This window comes from Apodemus sylvaticus, chromosome 5 (genome assembly GCF_947179515.1).
Source record: "Apodemus sylvaticus chromosome 5, mApoSyl1.1, whole genome shotgun sequence".
NCBI lineage: Eukaryota > Metazoa > Chordata > Mammalia > Rodentia > Muridae > Apodemus > Apodemus sylvaticus.
In genome coordinates, this window is record NC_067476.1 from 57843990 (window position 1) to 57863333 (window position 19344).

General features: G+C 42.9%; 1 protein-coding gene across 2 annotated transcripts in view; it reads right to left on the bottom strand.

The window, feature by feature from the left end:
• Znf385b (zinc finger protein 385B) overlaps positions 1-19344 on the bottom strand; it is a 391151-nt gene that overhangs the window by 54331 nt on the left and 317476 nt on the right. The window contains exons 5-6 of one of the 2 annotated variants that reach the window (XM_052182775.1): positions 18090-18128; positions 12827-12937 (exon numbers count right to left, since the gene is read on the bottom strand). In XM_052182775.1, the coding sequence (XP_052038735.1) occupies positions 12827-12937; positions 18090-18128 (150 nt within the window). The remainder of the gene's footprint in view (positions 1-12826; positions 12938-18089; positions 18129-19344) is intronic. The other variant, XM_052182776.1, reaches the window with a different exon arrangement.

The window sequence follows — 19344 nt, forward strand, 5'->3', positions numbered from 1 at the left end:
TTTTAGACTTCGGAGTCCCCTTTGCAAGACTCACGTGTACTATCTTGTAAGAACTTGGAACAAACAAAATGCAGTTCATACATCACACACCTGAATTCCCTGAGATTCCCTGGTTAATATAATCCAGGGTTATAAGAATTTATCACATTTATAAAAAAAATGGATATGCATGTGAATGAAAAGTATTTAGTCTGTAAATCTCCAGCAAGCTGGCTGGAAAGAATGACAAGATCTTCACATTTTAAAATTTTCTATCTTTTCAATTTTGTATCTGTAAATTCAGTAATCCTATTGTGGCACTTTACAAATTTGGAAATCTATCATTTCCTCATGACTTACAGAGACTAATGAATGCTCTGTTCTCTGACCATCTGTGCAAATGTATAGACTGAACTCAAAATGTTGGCATTTTTAGTTTAAAAATATGTGTGGGGCATTTTGTTGGCTTAAACCATTTCAGTTACAAAACCCTGACAAATTATTAACAGCTCCTTTAGAATCTAGACTTCTCTATTCCTCCCAAATGGTACCCTTTGAAAAAGATGACAGAAACTGATATTACTAAATGGCTATGACATCAAATCCCAAATCACTACACAGAATGATTCTGTAAGTGTCCCTCGTAAGATAGCATGATAGCTGTTTACAGAGCAAAGCCCGAGTGGTCATCTTGAGCTTGGCCAATGGTGTAAGTCGGCCAGCTTTCTGGGAGCATTTAGTAGATGAATCTAAGACAAAATGGAAGTCTGTGATCCCAAGTCAATGCTCTGCATCTCTCTCTAAATGAAAGGGGGTGTAACAGAACCAGAATCTATTCCTATGGAATGAACACCAGTCTTCGGGGGCGGGGGGGGGGGGGGGTGCCCTGAAGGCAAGGTCCTTTGTGACCCTCAGGGAGACAGGGGTTGTATAATCTGTAGGTAATTTAAACAAGAAAACTGGCTAAAACCAGTTTGTTTTGCATTTTCACTAGATGCTGGTGATACAGTTTCTAGATAAACTTATCCTATTTTATGTGTATGAATGTTTTGCCTGTATAGTGTATGCATCATGTATGTGCCTGATGCCTTGGGAGGTCAGAAGAGGGTGCTAGGGCCCTCAGAATCAGAGCTATGGTTGTGAGCCATCACATGGGTGTGGGAGCCAAAGATGTTCTTCTGAAAGAGTACAAGTGCTCATAACTGCTGAGCCACCTCTCCGGCCCCCATGGTGGCAACTGTAAATTACAGAACTAAAATAGTCTTCCTTGGTAACGTTCTTTTGTTGTTAGTCTACATTCTAAGTAAGTGCTGTGGTTATTCTTATGTGTAATGTCCATTCCCCCAGCACTGGGTTAGAACCCAAGGTTTGGGGCAGGTTAGGCAGGTTAGGTAGGTGTTCTACTACTGAGCTATACACCACAGTAAGTTTTAAGTGTGTGTGTGTGTGTAAAATGAGCATGTTTTGTTACTTATGTTTTAATGAACTATGTTAATACAGAGATCTTAGTGGGACACACAGTTCACACTGGCTCCACTACATGTAATCATTCCTGACCGTGAGAGATCACGCAGAGCCATGTTAGATGGGCTCAGATCTGCAAAACTTTGCCACTTATATTGTGATGTTGTTGCAACTGTGGATCTGACATGAACACACAATACCACTGAGATTTTAAAAGGCCAAGAAAGACATTTTGAAACATTTTAATTTTTTAAATTATATGTATATATTTGAAATTTCTGTTTAAAGGGATTTTTTTCCCCTCCTGGATGTGATTAAAAGGCACAAGTCATTTGCTTTTCCCTCACTTTTTACTGTCTTAGTTAAAATTAAAATTTATTTTTGTTACATTTGCAAGAAAAAGTTACCCATGAGGTCCACTGCTTTTTTTTAATTATCTCCTACAGAAGACTGACTACAACCCATCTGTAATGGTTATCAGGCTTCTCACGAATAGTGTCATAGAATTATTATTTATTGTGGCTAAACCACACCCCCTTTCACATTTCTGATCTGTAATGCTACTGGTGAGGTCACAAACATGAAAATCAAGTTGCACTGAAGTCCATGCACTGAGTTAAAACCGTGTCAGCATGTCAGTGATCACCTGAGCTGTGTGGGCAGCGGCCATCCAGCCTCCTTGTTGATGTCCTTCCTACACGTTTTCCTGACTGGGAAGGTGATTGTGTGTAGTTTTGGGTTTATAGAGCATGGATTCTGGTCATTTACAACTCTCACTCAACCCCTCTCCTCTTTAGGTCAAACCCTTCTCCCAGTAAGTCTCATCCTGCTTTCCTGTCATCTGTGTCACCACTGTGAATGTACACTTTCCAATCAGATGGAAAATACAAAACAGTGAGCTCTGAACCAATCTCAAAGCCCAGGGCTGAAGATTGATGGTGTGGCATATCCTGAGTCCTTGTCAGACCAGGTGTCAGAGCACTGAACATAGCATATACGCTCCATCTACCCTAGAACACAGGAGAGAGAGAGAGAGAGAGAGAGAGAGAGAGAGAGAGAGAGAGAGAGAGAGAGAGAGAGAGAGAGAGAGAGCGCAGGGGTGCAGGTGGAGTAGAGGGATTTTTCTCTTGCTTTTGGATTTACTTGAGTACTGACAGGTGATTTAGCTCAGTGGGACTTGCCTAGTATGAAACCCTGGGTACGAGACCCTGGGTTCAATCCAACTCACCACTATAGCCACTGAAAAGAGAAAGAGAAAGAATGAAAGGAAGGAAGGAAGGAGGGAATAAGAGAAGAGTAAAAGTTAGGGTAAGATGAAATATTAGTCCCTAAAATTTATTAAGATCTAGACCATGGGGACATGTTGATAAAAGATGTGGAATGTCTATCTTCTGATGAGAAAGATTAGTCACTTGTTTTGTGGCTTCAGATATGAAAATACAAAACATTCTGCATAATTTTGGGAGGCCATGGATTCCCTGTTTCCTATCCAAGGACCACAAGAACCACATATGTGATCAGTCATATTTGGATTTTGTTGTTTTGTTTTGTTTTGTTTTAAGAAACAGGCTCTCACTAAATACTCTGGTTAGCCTGATGCTCCATACACAGTCCAGGCTAGCCTCATAAAAATCACAGAGATCTAGCTACCTCTACTGTCAAGTAAAGGCATGAGCCACTGTCACCAGGCTTCGCCGGACCCTGTCTGCATAGCTACAGAATTACATAGTTCTTCCGTTTTATTTTCCTCAAGTTCCGACCATCTCTCAAGGCTTTGCCTCTGTGCACCTGTGTGCAATTACAGAGATGACGTGTGTGGCGAGTGTCAGTGTAGCACCAGACAGGGAGGTGGGACCCATCAAACAGTGCTCCGCTGGAGGCTGTTCTAGCCACAGGCTCTGTTCTCTCCAGAATTATGGTGCAGTCGGCACCACAGTACAGTTGGGCAGCCTTAAGATTCCTTTCTTTTTCTTTCCCCAGGTAGATAAACAAGTCTGGGAGGAAATTGCTCATGCCTTCCTAGAAGCAGGGACTATCTTGATGCTCTTTTTCTTAGATGCTTTTCTGTGCTTGAAGAGCCCCCTCAGCCCCATTGTTCACACGATTTTGCCAGCAGAGTCTTGATATTGTAGAAAATGGCTGAAGCAATAATCCTTTCTCTGCTGCCTTCTTCCGCCCTTCTAGATGCACACCACGGATGGCTCCCACAGCCCTGCCTGGCCACCCATTCTAAGTCCTTGGGCCTGCAGTGCAAACACTCCCACGTTTGTTATTCAAGGGGCTGCCTGAGAGTTAAAATGAGCTAAAAGGTCTCTTTCCTGCAGAATGTTCTAAACTGTTTCAAGTCACCCCCCTCTTGTTCCAGCAGCGGAGTATACAAACTTCCAACCATCTTTTTCTTCTGTTTTGGGTCACACATAAATAATACTTTCCATTTCTCGTCCTGAAGATGGTGAGGAGTTTAGCCAACCGCCTAATAAAGCACTGCAGAGGGGAGCTAGCTATAGGAAACCAAATGCTTCCTAAAGTAAAGTGCAGATATCTATGTGAAAGCAGCTGCTAATCACATCGAGCCTACCTACTGGGCGGGCGCTCAGTTCAGAATTTCTGTCTGTCCTTAATTACATATCGAGTGAATGTGTAGCTGAAATCCCAAGCCACAGAAGTCACGTGAGACCTTTTCTTATTGTTAACGATTCTGGAGTTAGTCTTAACTGAAGAAATGTATATCAAGGGAAGAAGTGAAAAGCAGGAAGTCTTAGCAGTCTCCGTGAGGCCCAGGTGGCAGGGACACCTTAGGGTGGAAAACAACTGACAACTTGGAGAAGCTTTTAAGGAATTAACAAGAAAAAACGCTTTCTACTTAAAGGGCCAGAGCAGTAACACAACCAGTCCAGTGTTTTTTTAAAGCTGTATTACTATCTGATTAGCCAAGTGCTCGCTGGGAATAGACCGCAGCTGACAGAGAGCCAGAGGTGCCAGTGGGTTTCTCTTGCCCCTTGCTGAGCAGGGGTGGGCGTTGGTCCCTTGATTCTAACTTGAACATATAAGCTCTGTGCACTGCCATATACAGCAGAACGTACTATTCCAAATATGGCTGGGAACAAGCGAATGCTCGAGTCCCCTGTCACGAGAGGCATCTCTACTTTTAAAGAAAAGCCAGAAAAACACTAAATCACATACTGATTTCCTCTTTAATTCAATATGGAGTCTGACTTGTCTCTGAAAGTCAGTATGCTCACTTAAAAAACAAAACTGTTCTTTTAATGTAGTCTGTTGTTTCTCCCAGTGGTAAAATGTAGTGTGTGTGTGTGTGTGTGTGTGTGTTTTATACTCACTCCTGTGCCCATATGTTTGCATGTATGTGTGTACCTGTGTGTAAATCAGAAGTCATTGTGTATTATCTTCCTTCCTTTTTCCTCCTCCCCCCTTTCCTCCTCTCCCTCCTCCTCCTCCTCCTTTCCCTCCTCCTCCTCCTCCTCTCCCTCCTCCTCCTCCTCCTCCTCTTCTTCCTCCTCCTCCTTTTGATACACTGAACTCAGAACTCAACTGGCCAATGAGCTCCAAGGGCTCTCCCTGTCTCAGGCCCCTTGACACTGGGATTATAAATTGGTGTCAGACTCCATTCCTTATGCTAGTGAGGCAGATGCTTTACTGGAGGAAGCCAACAGCCCAGCCCTGAGTGGTAAGTTTAAAAATCAGTCCTAAAGTTCTCCATGTATCTACTTAAAATAGAAGGGACTGCTGCGTTCATGTTCTCAGACTATGCTACTGCGGTAGAGAGGTTCTAAAGAATTTAATGAGTAGCTACTATACACCTCAAAAAGGTGACTGAACTTTTAAGACCTTTGTTTAATGGCAGCTATTGAAGAAAACTTTTAGCACCCCATGTTCCTGCTCCATGTAATCACGCTATATTTCTGTCATGTTGAAGCAAAAAATGTTCATCATTTTGTCAGCTCTGTCTGAGAAACAGAGAATTACCTTCTCAGGCCCTGGAGATTTATGCTTTTAATTACCTCCTATCTGCTTCGCTACCCTCCAAACCTAAGAATCAATATAAATAGTCTTATTTATGGGAAAAAATGTAAAATGTTTGACAAAAGCTGGCTCTCACTTTCTAGACTTTCATTGGACGTTATTGATCCCTTCTATTTGGGGCATCACACCTTTGTTCTTGACAAGATTGGTTAGGTCTTCAAACTAACAATGTTAATTTTTGTAATAATTCGTATTGCTTAATAGCAGATGTAAATTTTACAGTAAGCATCGCAGCTCCTGGATCAGCAATGAGACCAGGATCCCTGCAGTATCTCTTTATTTAATCACCTACTGCCAGGCTCAGCGGAAGTCTGACCGTGTCCATCCCTACACCACAGACTGACGTTTCAGTGAGGGAGGGGCAACTTTCTCTCTCTCTCTCTCTCTCTCTCTCTCTCTCTCTCTCTCTCTCTTTCTCTCCTCTCTCTCTCTCTCTTCCAGTAGTAGCTGTGTTAGCCCAGGTAAAATGTAATAGACTGAGCTTATCCATGGATGTATGTGTAGTCACTCTTCAACTTCATGGGAGAACATTCCAGAAGTTTCCTTGAGCACCAGAATCTGTGACTGCTGAAATTCCTTAAATAAAACTGTGACATGGGATTTGAACATATCCTCCTATATTCTTTTAACTTCTCCAGAATATTTAAATTAAAATATAAATTCTATGCAATAGTTCTTAGGCTGTATTGTTTAGGGAATGAAGTCGAGGAGAACAGATGTGTTTGTCCAGAATTGCAGAGGATGAGGGAATGCTCAAACTGTGCTGTGGATCCAGGAGTACACAAGGCCCACTTTATATAATTCATATGCAGTCACACAAAGGAAACCATCAGGGAGTAGCTGTCTATCCCAAGCAACAGTAGATGTATTATGTAGGTGGTTGGCACTAGTTAGATGCATATACATGAGGCAGGGGACAGTAATGTATAGCCTTGACACCTGCATAGTAGCTGGATGGAGCCTCGTGGCAGTGACCTTATGTTGGGGACAGTCAGACATCAGAAGATAAATTTCCCAAATTGAAAGCAAAGAATCTACTTAAAGAAAGAAAAGACTTAATCAAAAAGCACTACCGATGCTGAAGACAGACAGGGAAAGCGATGCATTTGTTACGCTACTGTGTCAGAGGGTGAGAAAAGGGTAAGGCACTGGAGAAGACAAAACCATGGGGAATAAAGGAAGAAGAAAGGTAATGGTTTGGAGGAGAACACGGAGAAGAACAGGGAAGACATATTTCAGAGATAAAAGATAGCTCCAGGATATCAATAGCAAGTTGCGGAATTCCCTAGAATACTGAATGGAACCCAAGTTTCATAAAGCCCCTCCTTTCACGGCCACTGCCTGCACTGATTTTGCTAAAAGGGACATTTTCTAAGGTTATGCCTATCAAGGTTCTAGGTTTTTGGGTGATTTGATTTCCTAGGAAGGGCAACTGCTGCAAGGACTTGGTGTCAAACGACAGCTGTGGAGAAGGACAGTCTGGTCTGTCTGGTGGCCAAGAGATGGAGGACCCACCAACCGTGTGGGAAGGGGATTTATGTGAGGCCCAGAGCTGTGGCTTTGTGACTGGCCTCCTGACTGTGGAGGATTCTGTGGGTGGGCCGCAGAGACTGCCAGTGCCTCTAGCAGACACAGCTTCTTAAATGTCACCTGGATGAAGTTTGTTTACAGGAGGCAGGAATGTTGGCAGGGTGAGATTTTTATCTGCAAAAGAAATCAGGAGGCGGGAATAAGACTGCAACGGGACAGGGAGGAGAGAACAGACAGAAAGACGACGGGGAAGGCACAATCTGAGCGAAATGACGGGAGCAAGTTGACAGCGACACAGAACGAGGGTGCCAGGCTTGCTCAAGTACCAATCACCTGCTAACTGTGGTCCTGGGAATTTCCACCCATCTCTGAATGACTGCGATTTTTGAAATGTCAGAGGTTTATAGTCAAGAATAGGAGAGTGAGGTCACCCTCAAAAATGTTCTCACAAATGTCTGGCCTCCCTACCATTTTATCTTTGAAAGCAAACCTTTAGTTTCCTGTCTGTCTATAATATTCTGAGGTCAATCAATGAAATGGCACGAGGTCACCTCTTTACATCCCCAGACAGGAAGACATAAAGCATAGCAAGAACGAAAGAGGGCTAAAATCAAGAGATACTGGCTAAACCAAAGCCGTACGGGAACCCAGACAGAGCAATGCCAAGAAAACCCACCGACTCACAAACACCATGAGGTGGATAAAGTGAAGAGAATGTGGGCTATGGTGGGACTCAACGTTGAAGGAGCTGTGCAGAAAGCAGTGCTGTAGATTTTGCAAAGCGAAAGGGGTAGCGCCACGTTAGCAATGAAAGCCTGCGGCACTAGCGTCCGGGGATACTCTCTCATGCATCACGATTTGTGGCCTTAATGACCAACTCCAAAAATTTTAGGGTCTATTCCTGAACCAGAGTCTGCAGAACTCGACTAGATCTCTGTGTTCTTTTTCCTGGTTCCCTACGAGGTGCGAGGATCTAGGTCATGAATAGTGAACTGGGTTTTGTGATGATGATGATGTTAGTTGGTGATAATGAAGATGACAGTGATGATGATGATGATGATGACAATGATGATGTCATCTCTAGTTACCCTGCTCTAATGTTATGTGAAACTCCATTTGTATTTTTGGATCCTTCTATTGCTAGTTTCTGATGAACTGAAATTAATATGCAAATTAAAAATTATTTGTGATCTCCCAACTTCTGACCTAGCTAAAAAGGGAAAAGAACGTCCACCTCAAGGTATTATTCTTAAAGCACAAGCTAGCTCATTTTCCAGGGATGAGGACTGGGCTCATGCCTGGAGGTGGCACTTTCCAGCTAATAGGCAAAGATTCCTTCTCAGGCTCATCAGTTTATAGTCATCCTCTAGTTGTAGTGCACTCATTTATCAGTGAACAAAGGAACATGCAGGCACATGACAACCCGAGTTTAGCTCACCCTCGGTTAGGATTTAAAAAGAAGATGAGGTGGCAGCAAAGAGGAACTGGCGTCTGCACACATTTGCACAAAAGTCCAGGACTCTTTTGGAAAGTGTATTCTTCCAGTGCCTGGCTCGGGCCAAGTTAATGGTGTCAATTTGCAAAGGTTCACTTGGGAAATGTTTGTGATTAATGCTCGCTCATTTACATAAGGCCGAGTTGTGTAAATAAAGCTGTAGCCTTTCTGCTTTCCAATGGTGGAGTTCTATTGAGGTGATAAAAACTGGACAAAGTGGCTGCGGAACCCTTAAACTAGGTCGCTCCAAGCTCCGCTCTGCGAGGCCTGCCTGGTGTAGTTTATGTGGGTTGTGGAGAGCCGTGGAGTGCAGTCTGTTTACTGTGCAAATTTGCTTTCCAGATCTTTCAATAAACGTATTTTCTACACTGAAGACTGAAGCCAATTCAGTCTCAGGCTGATTTAGAAATGTTATTAAAGGAAATAAGGATGAGCATCTTCTTAATTCTTGCATTAAAATGTAAATAGGGTAATTATAAAATAATAAACTTTCTCCCCCAATAAAAAATGCTCAGTTAGAGAGCTCAGTTATGCGGATTATAGCACTATTACTAAACACTGGGAACACATAGATGTCACATTTCTAAGTTTGCCATCCAGATTTTTGGCGGTTATATTGCCTAGAATCTACGCATGACTCAGAAATCTCATTACTGTCTTTGTTCTTCACAGAGCTGGTGAGCAGTGACGGGAAGCTGCTAGCTGGCCACTAAGTCGTGTGCAGCTGTCCTGCCCGTGTTAACGCAATCGGACAAAATGGACGATGGTGAGCTGGAACTAAGGGGCTGAGAGATTCCGGAATGTGGAGAGACGAGTCTCACACCTCACCCCAAACGACCTAGGGAACAGATGAGGGTTCCATTTTTCTTTGTTTGTTTGTTTTATATTTTGGTTTTTCAAACAGGGTCTCATGTTGTCCAGGTGTCACACTTGCTCTGTAGACCAGGCTGGTCTTCAACTCCTGGCTCTCTTCCTCCTTCTCCTCCTCCTGCTCCTGTTCCTACTCCTTCTTCTCTTGTTCCTCTTCTTCCTCCTAAGTTCTGGGATTTCAGGTGTGTGTCACCATACCTGGCTTCCATGACAAAGTAGAATGTAGAATGCTGAGGTCCTTGCTATCCTAGCTGTGAGGCAGATGTGTCTATGTCATGTTCTGCTAATGACAATACCATGGAAATTATTTTTAATCACAGAGCAGGACACAGTCCGTTTCAGTTGCCATCACAGAAGAGAAAACTAACGCCAACAGTGTGGATATCATTTTCCAAGTTCAGAACCAGAACCAGAACTTAAATCTGTGCTCAAGATCTCTTTTTCTAAAAACATTTTTTTAAATTAATTACTTTTTTTGAGACAGTGTCTATGTAGCCTGTTGGCCCTTAAATTCTGAGAGATCTGCCCACCTCTACCTCTGCATTCTGAGTGTGTATTAAGGTATGTGTCACCACACCTGGCCCTCCAGGACTCTGAATGAGTGGGGGACCTGTGACGTGCTCTAGTTTTCTGTGTAAGGACAGACCCCAGACAGACTTAGTTGTATCATTTGCAGGTGAAAGCTGCTTCTTCTGAATGTCCGACCACCGACCACGAGGGGTTCAGCGAAGCCTCACACCAAAGCCAAAGGATCGGAGAGAGTATTGTAGGCACGCCTGCAGATTTAGAAGACACCCACCCAGATCCTATACGGACTATGAAAACACACGCAGTGCTCCTAAGTGGGAGATAGCCTACACGTTCACCCAGAAGGCAGCAGACAAACTGCCATGGGCTGTGCACACCTACTGTGTACTGTGTGTGTGCTGTGTACAGATGGGTACTAAGTAAGCGGAGCGCAGGACATGGACACAGGGACTGAGGATGTCATTTTCTACCGCTTCCACAGGAGACCATCATAAGCTAAAGGCAGCACAAATGTATTATCTTGTAGTTGGTCATCAGAAAGTGTGTCTCTCTGAGCTAAAGTGAAGGTCTGGGTAAAATTGACTTCCCTGATGGAACTTTCTGGAACCTGTGCACACTCCTTGGCTTCTGGAACCTTCCTTTTTCTGCAAAGCCTTCAATGAGCAAACAAATTCTTCTCCTAGTGGTCCCCCGATGACTGCTTCTTCTGTCTCCTCCTTCCCTTTCAAAGGAACCGTGCACATGAGCAAGTGGTGGGTGACCTTCCCACTTTAGAGACAGGTGCTACCACCTCTAATTCCATCTTCTAACTCATGTCCCCTCTGCATCTCTGTCTACCACATTTGCAAACAAAGGGGTCAGGGAATGCTCCACACTGACAGAGTGGCTTCTCTGTGAAGCACTGTCATGTGAGGTGGGGAGATGGCTCAATGGTAAAGTGTCCCCCTTGCAAACATGAGGACCTGGGCATACGTGGAAATGCCAGGTATGCTGGCACTGTGCTGCTGGGGGGCAGGGCCAATTGGATCTCGGGAGCCCACTGTCCAGATAATCTAGCCAAAAAGACACGCTCTGGGTTTAGTGAGAGACCCTGTCACAAGAAAAAGAAGGGGTAGAGAGATTGGGGATGATCAACCTCTGACCTTCTCACTCTTACTCAAACTTGTGCATGTATGCCCGTACACACATGCACGTTTGATGCATGCATACACATTCATGAACACCATAACAGCTAAACAAACAAGGCAGAGGGAAAAAAACGTATGTTACTCTATATGTAAGAAAAACAGAAAGATACATTTAGATATATATGCAAATGCTGGCGAGTTGTATAAAAAGTACTAAGGTGTTGCTAAGGATCAGGAATGGGAAGTAGGGCTTGCAAGGGTAGAATGGACGAGGGTTTTAAGATTTAGTTAGCTTTTTTTTTATTTTAAAGATTTATTCATTATATGTAAGTACACTGTAGCTGTCTTCTGATGCACCAGAAGAGGGCATCAGATCTCTTTACGGATGGTTATGAGCCACCATGTGGGTGCTGGGATTTGAGCTCATGACCTTTGGAAGAGCAGTCGGTGCTCTTACCCACAGAGCCATCTCTCCAGCCCCGATTTATTTAGCTTTATGTGTATGAGTGTTTATGCCTGCATGGATGCAAGTGCACCAGTGTGTGCAGTACCCATAACGACCGGTTTCCCCCGACACTGGAGTTATGGATGGTGCTGGGAATGAAACCCAGTTCCTCTGCAAAAGTACTTTATACGCTGAGTCATCTATCCGGCTCCAAGATGGAATGATTTCCCAATTGATTATTGTAGATTTTATAGTACATAATGAAATCATGAAGTATGAAAATCTTTGAAATTTATGCATCTGAGGATTTTTTTCCTTCCTTCCTACATGTATTCTAAGAAGTGGTAGATTTTTAACAAAAGCGGTTTGTGGGATTCACTTTGCTGCCATCTTTGCAGTCTGAGGAGAACTGATAGCTCAGGGATGCTGAGGTATCAAATGAATTAGCATCCTCTTTTCCTATGTTAACTTAGGTTTATTTATTCTTTAGTGTGGAATTTTATGAGATACTAAACAGTCACTAGACTTTGGTTGAAATCACACTAAATATAACTGTTCACATCATGACCCGCTTCTCTGCTTTTCCAGTGAGTGTAATTTCGTTGTCCTTACTGTGTAGAATTATGAAAATGTCACACCATGGTATATGTGAAGAATGATGTCTCTTATATTTTTATTTCTAAAAACACACTAAATCTGCTTTTTGCAAAATGGCTTTTTGAGTCCAGAAGCTTGGGAAATTCCACAGCCTTCAGATTCCCATCTGCAGTGGTAACTGGCTTTATTTGGTAGTTGAATATTATCAGATTTCTACTGTTATTATATACACACACATATACTTAGATTTTACCCTTGCTTTGTATCTTTTTAGCTCTCTGTTGGCTAGTTATAATCATTTCCCCCTATATGTCTATGAAATAAAAACATAACTTGTATAATAAGTTTTCAGTAAGAGTGAAGATATGCATGACACATGATAGTTCTTGTCAAAGATAACAATGATCTCCCTCAGCATGCACTGAATTCTTTTTTTCACATTTTCTAATTTTCAAGTGTTTTTGACCAGTAAATAGAATTGGTGGGATCAAGTATAGGACAGTTCAGGTGAGACTGACTGTGCCGAGAACGGCTTGATTTTTATGATCAACCCCTTGTCCTGGTGTTTGAGTTTGAAGCACTGAATCTTAGTCATGTAGATAAACTGGATGCACTGGAGCCTGCGGGCCACCAGGAAGAATCAGTGCTCAGCTGCCTCAGAGCATGCAAACAGGAAGAGGCTTATTTGTATTCAGACCAATCAGCATCAGCACCACACACTTCAGAGAGCAATACCAAGGTGATACTTACATCCGAGTTAAAGCGAAGCTGACAGACATTACAAGAAATAACTTGTTTCTTCTTTGGGGGAATGGAGACTCCAAACGTGTGGTTAATGACTGCTTTCTGAACAGGGTCCATCTGAAGAGCAAATGATTAAAAACAAAAAGTCAAAATCACCTTCACAGGAGAGACAGCGCTGTGGGCAAACAAGACAAGCAGAACTGTTCTTAAAGGTTTTAACTCTTAGTTCCCAGCTGAGGCTACCAAAGACTCTCATTCGTCAGTAGCATTCTTGTCTCTGGGAATTAAGAATCAAAACAAAAGCCAAACAGACCACAAGAGAATCACCACATGCCTCACATGAAAGTGTCCATGAGGTATTTTAAAGAGTCTACCACAAGAAAACCAAAGACCCGCGTGTTAGGGTTAAAATTAAGTAAAAGTTTTCCGTCAGTGAAGTGATAATGCTCAGCTCAGTCTCGGATGACCTCAGAGACAGTTACCACAGATATATTTAGCTTCTTAAGTTTTGATTTATGGCAAAGTTGTAAATGTCGGGCTCTTATTACAGATCAGAAAGTGTGTACTCTTTATTTTAAAATAATTTATTAGCTTTCATGTTCTATGGATTGAAATTCACTGTTCTGGAAAGTATATTACAAATGAACGCTCAGATGCATGCAAGAGATTGGCTAATACGCAATCCTTGTTTAAATATTGATCACAAGCAAGGTTTGATTTATAGCTAGTGACTCCTTTTGGCTTCCACATAAAACATACATATTTTGGAAAAATATACAGTAATAAAAGTATTCAGCTGCAGAAAAATGTATGGTGTAGAGCCGTCACACTTAAGAAAAGTAAGGATTCTATTTGCAGAGCAGATGAAAAGAGTTAAGTGGTGATTCTCTGGCATATCCCAGAAGCTAATCCCCAGCAGTCAGTCACATCAGACAACTGGAGGTTCACAGGACAATGCCGCGATGCCGATGCGAAGCCACAAGCTCCTCATCAACAGGTGTGATGTGGACCAGGGCAGATCAACTGGCACCACCACCTAGGAAATCTCCCCAGCTCAGAGTTTAACATTGGATTAGTTGATGACATTTGAGAGACAAGAAATAAACACCGTTGCCGATCATGATTATAAATCAACAAAGTACAACATTAGCACTTAGGAGAACTGATGTACTGCAAAAAGAGATCAGAATTACTGTTGTTATAAGGGACGAATAAAAATAATGGAAGGTATATATATATGTGTGGTATATATGTAAAACACAGCGATAATTATAGAAGAGGAGGCAATGAATCTGAGAACGGGATGGGGAGCACCCGAGGAGTTGGCGGGGGGAGGGGTAGAAACTAGGTAAATAAAGTGTGCTCCTATCTGAAATTCTCCAGGACCAAAATTCAAAGTCATTGGAGTTAGCCTGCTTTAAGTTTAGGAGGTATGGGGATGTGATAGTAAATGAATTGCCACTATACAAATAGGGGTGGTGGTTTGAATGTACATTTTCTGGGGTTTTGGAAACTGTCACACTCTAACCTAGGGTTTCCTGAGCGTCAGTCAAGCATTACCACTGTCGTAGCTCCAGAGTCCCTGCTTTTACTGCATGAGAATTAGACAAAACAGAACTAGTCTGAGCAAAAACGAACCCCCAGGGAGCAAAGCAAATCCCACAGGATCAGGGAAGACAACATCAGGCTTCCATTGTATTTGCAGATGTGTATGTCTAAATACTGGCTGGTGGCTCCCATGGACGTATTAGCATTATCAGTTTGTACTGGGCTTAAAAATAAAATAGGCTAACTTAATCGGCAGTATTAAAATTCCCCCAATTTTAAAGTTAACAAAAGAGCCTTTTATTGAGATAGTTTTTATCCCTAGACCTCCTGTTGAATGACGTGGGAAATACAAAGGATAAAGTTGCATGGCTATGTACCAAACCCTAAGTCAGGCACGACACTTTGCTCATCTTTGCTGTAGGTCTAGACTAGTGCTTCATGTTCTGCAAAGTGCCTTTAGAGAGACATAAGTAATAATTTCCTTTAAACCACATCTAGAATGTACATTTCCCCCTACCACTCATTTTAAAAAGATATCGGAAATTAATCTTAAAAATAAGAATTTCTATCACATAAAATAAACGCACGTGTCCTCGTTTTACCCACGGTGTGACATGCAAGCACACATAAAATATGCACTTAAAATATTCTACTTTAAAATTGTTATTAAGCCAAGATCATTAGGGGTGGATCCAACATAATCCTTGAGCAGAAAAATTCCCCCTAAATTCTTTTCAAAGAATTTGTAATATAACTGCATCCCATTCAAATCTGACGTTGGCGTCACCTCAACCTGAAAGCATTGCTTCCTCTTATCCATCTCTGAGTGAAAGTCAGGGCTGAACACTAAACACAGAGGCAGACCAGTTCCCGGCCACCTGCATCCCAAAGAGTGCTGAGGAGGTCCATGGAGGACACTGGCACCAGACTTGACTTCCATAGTGCGTAAGATCCAAGATTTCCTCACAGCGCCAGTTCAGTTGGGACAGCAGTTTTAAGGGCTTCCTGGCTTCCTGTTTTGCTGCCTTCCTTTGAACGACTCAAAGCTGGCCATATCAGACTCTCTCCCCTGATGCCTCAGACACTCCAGTTTCCACTTTAACAAGACTCATCTCCTAACAAGAATTTTCAGGAAACACCCATGTTTACCTCTTGTCTAAATTCCCTTTATCTTTCTCATAGATGTCTAATTTGGTGGTGAACCTCAAGTGCCAGTCAGGATTGAGAGATGCCTAGGGGATGAAGTACACCTCCGTGTGTGTGTGTGTGTGTGTGTGTGTGTGTGTGTGTGTGTGTGATATTTCCAGAGAGGACAAGCTAGGGGGAAGAGGACCCATCCTAACACGAACAGCAAGACTCAATAGTCCTGGGGACCACGGTGGAGATGGAGGGCAAGACGGAAACCCTCCGGGGAAGCCTCTATTTCCTCCCCTGCCCATCACTGTACAGCTGCTAGGGCTGCCGCAGAATCCTTGCTGTTAACAGACTGAAGTCTAAATGAATCTCTTGCTCTATGGCTTGAATAGAAAACGCCCAACTTGGGCTCCATGTTTGATCTTTCACTGGTGGCGTTAAGGAGATGACAGTGGAACCTGTGGGAGGTCAGGCCTCCTGGAGAAGCAGACCAGTGGGTATGTGCTGCTGAAGGCTATACCTGGCCCCTCACACCCTGCTTCCTATCTGCAATGACACATGTAGCCTCTGCCACACCATCCTGACACCACAATGTTTTGTCTCACCCTACGCCCAGAATAAACAGACCCAAGGACTGTCGAGAAAAACCTCAAACACTATGATCTAGAGTAGAAAAGTTACTCTTTAAAAGTTGTGTTTTCTCTTGTGGGTACAAAGAGGAAAGCTTACCAGGGCATTTGTCTCAGAAACAGAAAGTTTAAAACTACTGTAAGTTCAGTTTTTAATTCAAATATGATTTGTTGGTCACGAATTTACAAAGATGCTATGGGGCATAGATGCCCTAGCTGCCCAGTCTGTCTGATCCCTTGAAACAAGTGCTGCTGCTCTGGGTCCTCATTGTTGACCTGGAGTGCCTAACCAGCTGGGTGAGATTTAAATTTGCAGTGTCATAGAAAGGTTTTCAGGATTTTTTTTTTTTTTTTTTTGAGACAGGGTTTCTCTGTATAGCCCTGGTTGTCCTGGAACTCATTCTGTAGACCTGGCTGGCCTCGAACTCAGAAATCTGCCCTCTCTGCCTCCCAAGTGCTAGGATTAAAGGCATGTGCCACCACCTCAAGGCTTCAGATTATTAAAACGTAGAAAGTGGCAATATTCCGAAGTCTTGTTTTATGTCTTGCCCAATGTTCTACAAGTTAGATGAAAGGATTACTATTATATACGGTATTTTTGTTTGTCTTTTTTTTTTAACCTCAATTTTTTTAAAATTTATTGATATATTTATTTACATTTCAAATGATTTCCCCTTTTCTGGACCCCCACTCCCCGAAAGTCCCGTAAGCCCCCTTCCCTCCCCCTGTTTTCCCACCCAACCCTTCCCACTTCCCCGTTCTGATTTTGCCGAATACTGCTTCACTGAGTCTTTCCAGAACCAGGTGCCACTCCTCCGTTCTTCTTGTACCTCATTTGATGTGTGGATTATGTTTTGGGTATTCCAGTTTTCTAGGTTAATATCCACTTATTAGTGAGTGCATACCATGATTCATCTTTTGAGTCTGGGTTACCTCACTTAGTATGATGTTCTCCAGCTCCATCCATTTGCCTTTTGTTTGTCTTACTAATCGGACACTTTCTCTATAGTCAGCATGAGGTCTGTGTCTGTGGCGAGCCTGCTTCCTCTGGGTAGAATGTGGGCACCAGCACATAGAATCAGAGCTGCCATGGTCCTCCCTGGAGGGATGGAGAGCTTGCAGGGCTCATGGGGGTGTGGGGCTCAGGAGCCTCCATGGCGAGGCTCTCTGAGGGGCTCCCTCCTGCAAGGCTACATAAGGAGTAATCAATGAACTACAGTTGGGAAATTGCTTGCAAGCTGCCCAGGGCACTCTTGAGTAGCACAGTTTATAGGCGTTGTCCATTCGGTGGGAAGGACCCCTCGGGGCACAGATGCCTGTGCATTGCCTCTAAGACTTCCTAGTAGCTTAGCTACCTTTGAGTCATGCTCACGCCTGTAAATAACTCCAATGGACTTACTGACACAACTGGGACAATAAAGTTGGACAGAATCTATTCCTCAGCAACTGGGCTGAGGAGATGCTACTCCCCAAAAAGTCACACAACAGTGGCAATTCTTCTATTCTTCATACAATAACTTCAAGAATAAATAATGCATCCTACATTAATAAAGACATTCTCATAAACCCTAAAAAGTCAAGTAATTAAATTTACCAAATGAAAAATTACATATGTATATAATAATGACTTCATATATACCATATTAAGGTAAATTATTGGAGGAATTGCAATTATTCACAAAGCAATATTTTAAAAGACTTAATTGTCAGTTCAAAGGCATTTAATTGTTAAAAATGAATGTTTTCAGCAATATCATTAAGTGTAAGATGTAAATTTTAAGTGACCAAATGCTTGTTACTTAGACCAATTTAGCTCATGCTATTTCTATTTACACAGAAAAGTCTGTGGATGGGGACAATTATGATCCACTGGAAAATAATTATAACAAATCTTTAAAGAGGAAAACCTAAGTAAATCAAACCCCTGCCACACAGCTCCAGCTACCAGAGTCCCTTACCTGGCAGAATTTATTGGTCCCAAATAAGCCTCTTCTTTTCTAAAAAAAGTAAAAGTTAGAAGTGACCATCTGGTACTTTGAGAAGACTGTGCACATCTACACACACTGACATGTTTTAGAAACCCGTCTCTCCCACTCATGTGCGTGAAGACGCTGGACTGCTCACTACCTACAGTGTAGCGAGATAAACACTCCGTAGTGCGTCTAATGAAAACCACACAGAAATGGAAAGCAAAACCTATAACGATGCCCATTAAATGATAGGTAATAGAATGGATGGGGTGGTGGCTGTCAACAGGAACTGAGAAGGCAACTGGGGGCCACAGATGGGAGAATTAACCGTTGGTTGCAGTACCATAAGCTGAACTAACGGAGCTGGCCCCATTACCCGTCTATTACATTTTCAACATCAAAATGAGAACAAACATCCCTTTGGTATATTCGTCAAGATCATGAGGCCCACAGACCTATGTGAATATTTTTTAAGACCATTACTCTTCCTGAATATAGCAGAAAGTAATTTGCAGCTGCACAGGCTAAGCAATCCCACAGAAACGGGGGGGGGGGGGGGAGCGTGGAGGGACCCAGACACAGAGAAGCAGCACAGGCTGGGCTGCAGCTGCCCTTCCGCTAAGGATAGGCAGGGTCTCCAGGACCTCTTAGAATTTCCCCCACACAGAAGAATCACCCTTATGTTCTCTATGTTCTCAAGTTCTGGAGTCAGACTTCAAGCTTTGGCAGGGCTCTCTCTCTCTCTCTCTCTCTCTCTCTCTCTCTCTCTCTCTCTCTCTCTCTCTCCCCCCCCAACCCTCCACGCACACTGACCATCGTGGAGGCACAGCGCAGAGGTTGATGGGAACCATGCAACACCTTGGGACAGCACGAGTCTAGAGCTAGAACCCAGACAGCAGCTACCCATACAAGTCTCTCAACAGGCTGTCCCCAGCTTTTCTCTTCTTGATTCTGTCTGCACTTAATGTACCCTCCCCACTCTCACTGAGTAACTTGGAAAGCCATATAAAATTTGGGATTTTCTGCCCTCTTTCCTAATCGTAGCTGTTCAAAAGCACGTAGACAAACACTCTAAAAATACTAGTTAGCAGGGGGCAGTCATCTTTTGCACCTGTCTTCCCTTTACTACAACAAAGAGGACTTTAGTTACTAAAGCCTGTGGTTTAGGACCTTCTGGAAGTTTGGCTAAGCATCAGCCTTTTAACTGTGGCATTATCAAATTACTGGAGTGTACAAAGAGTAA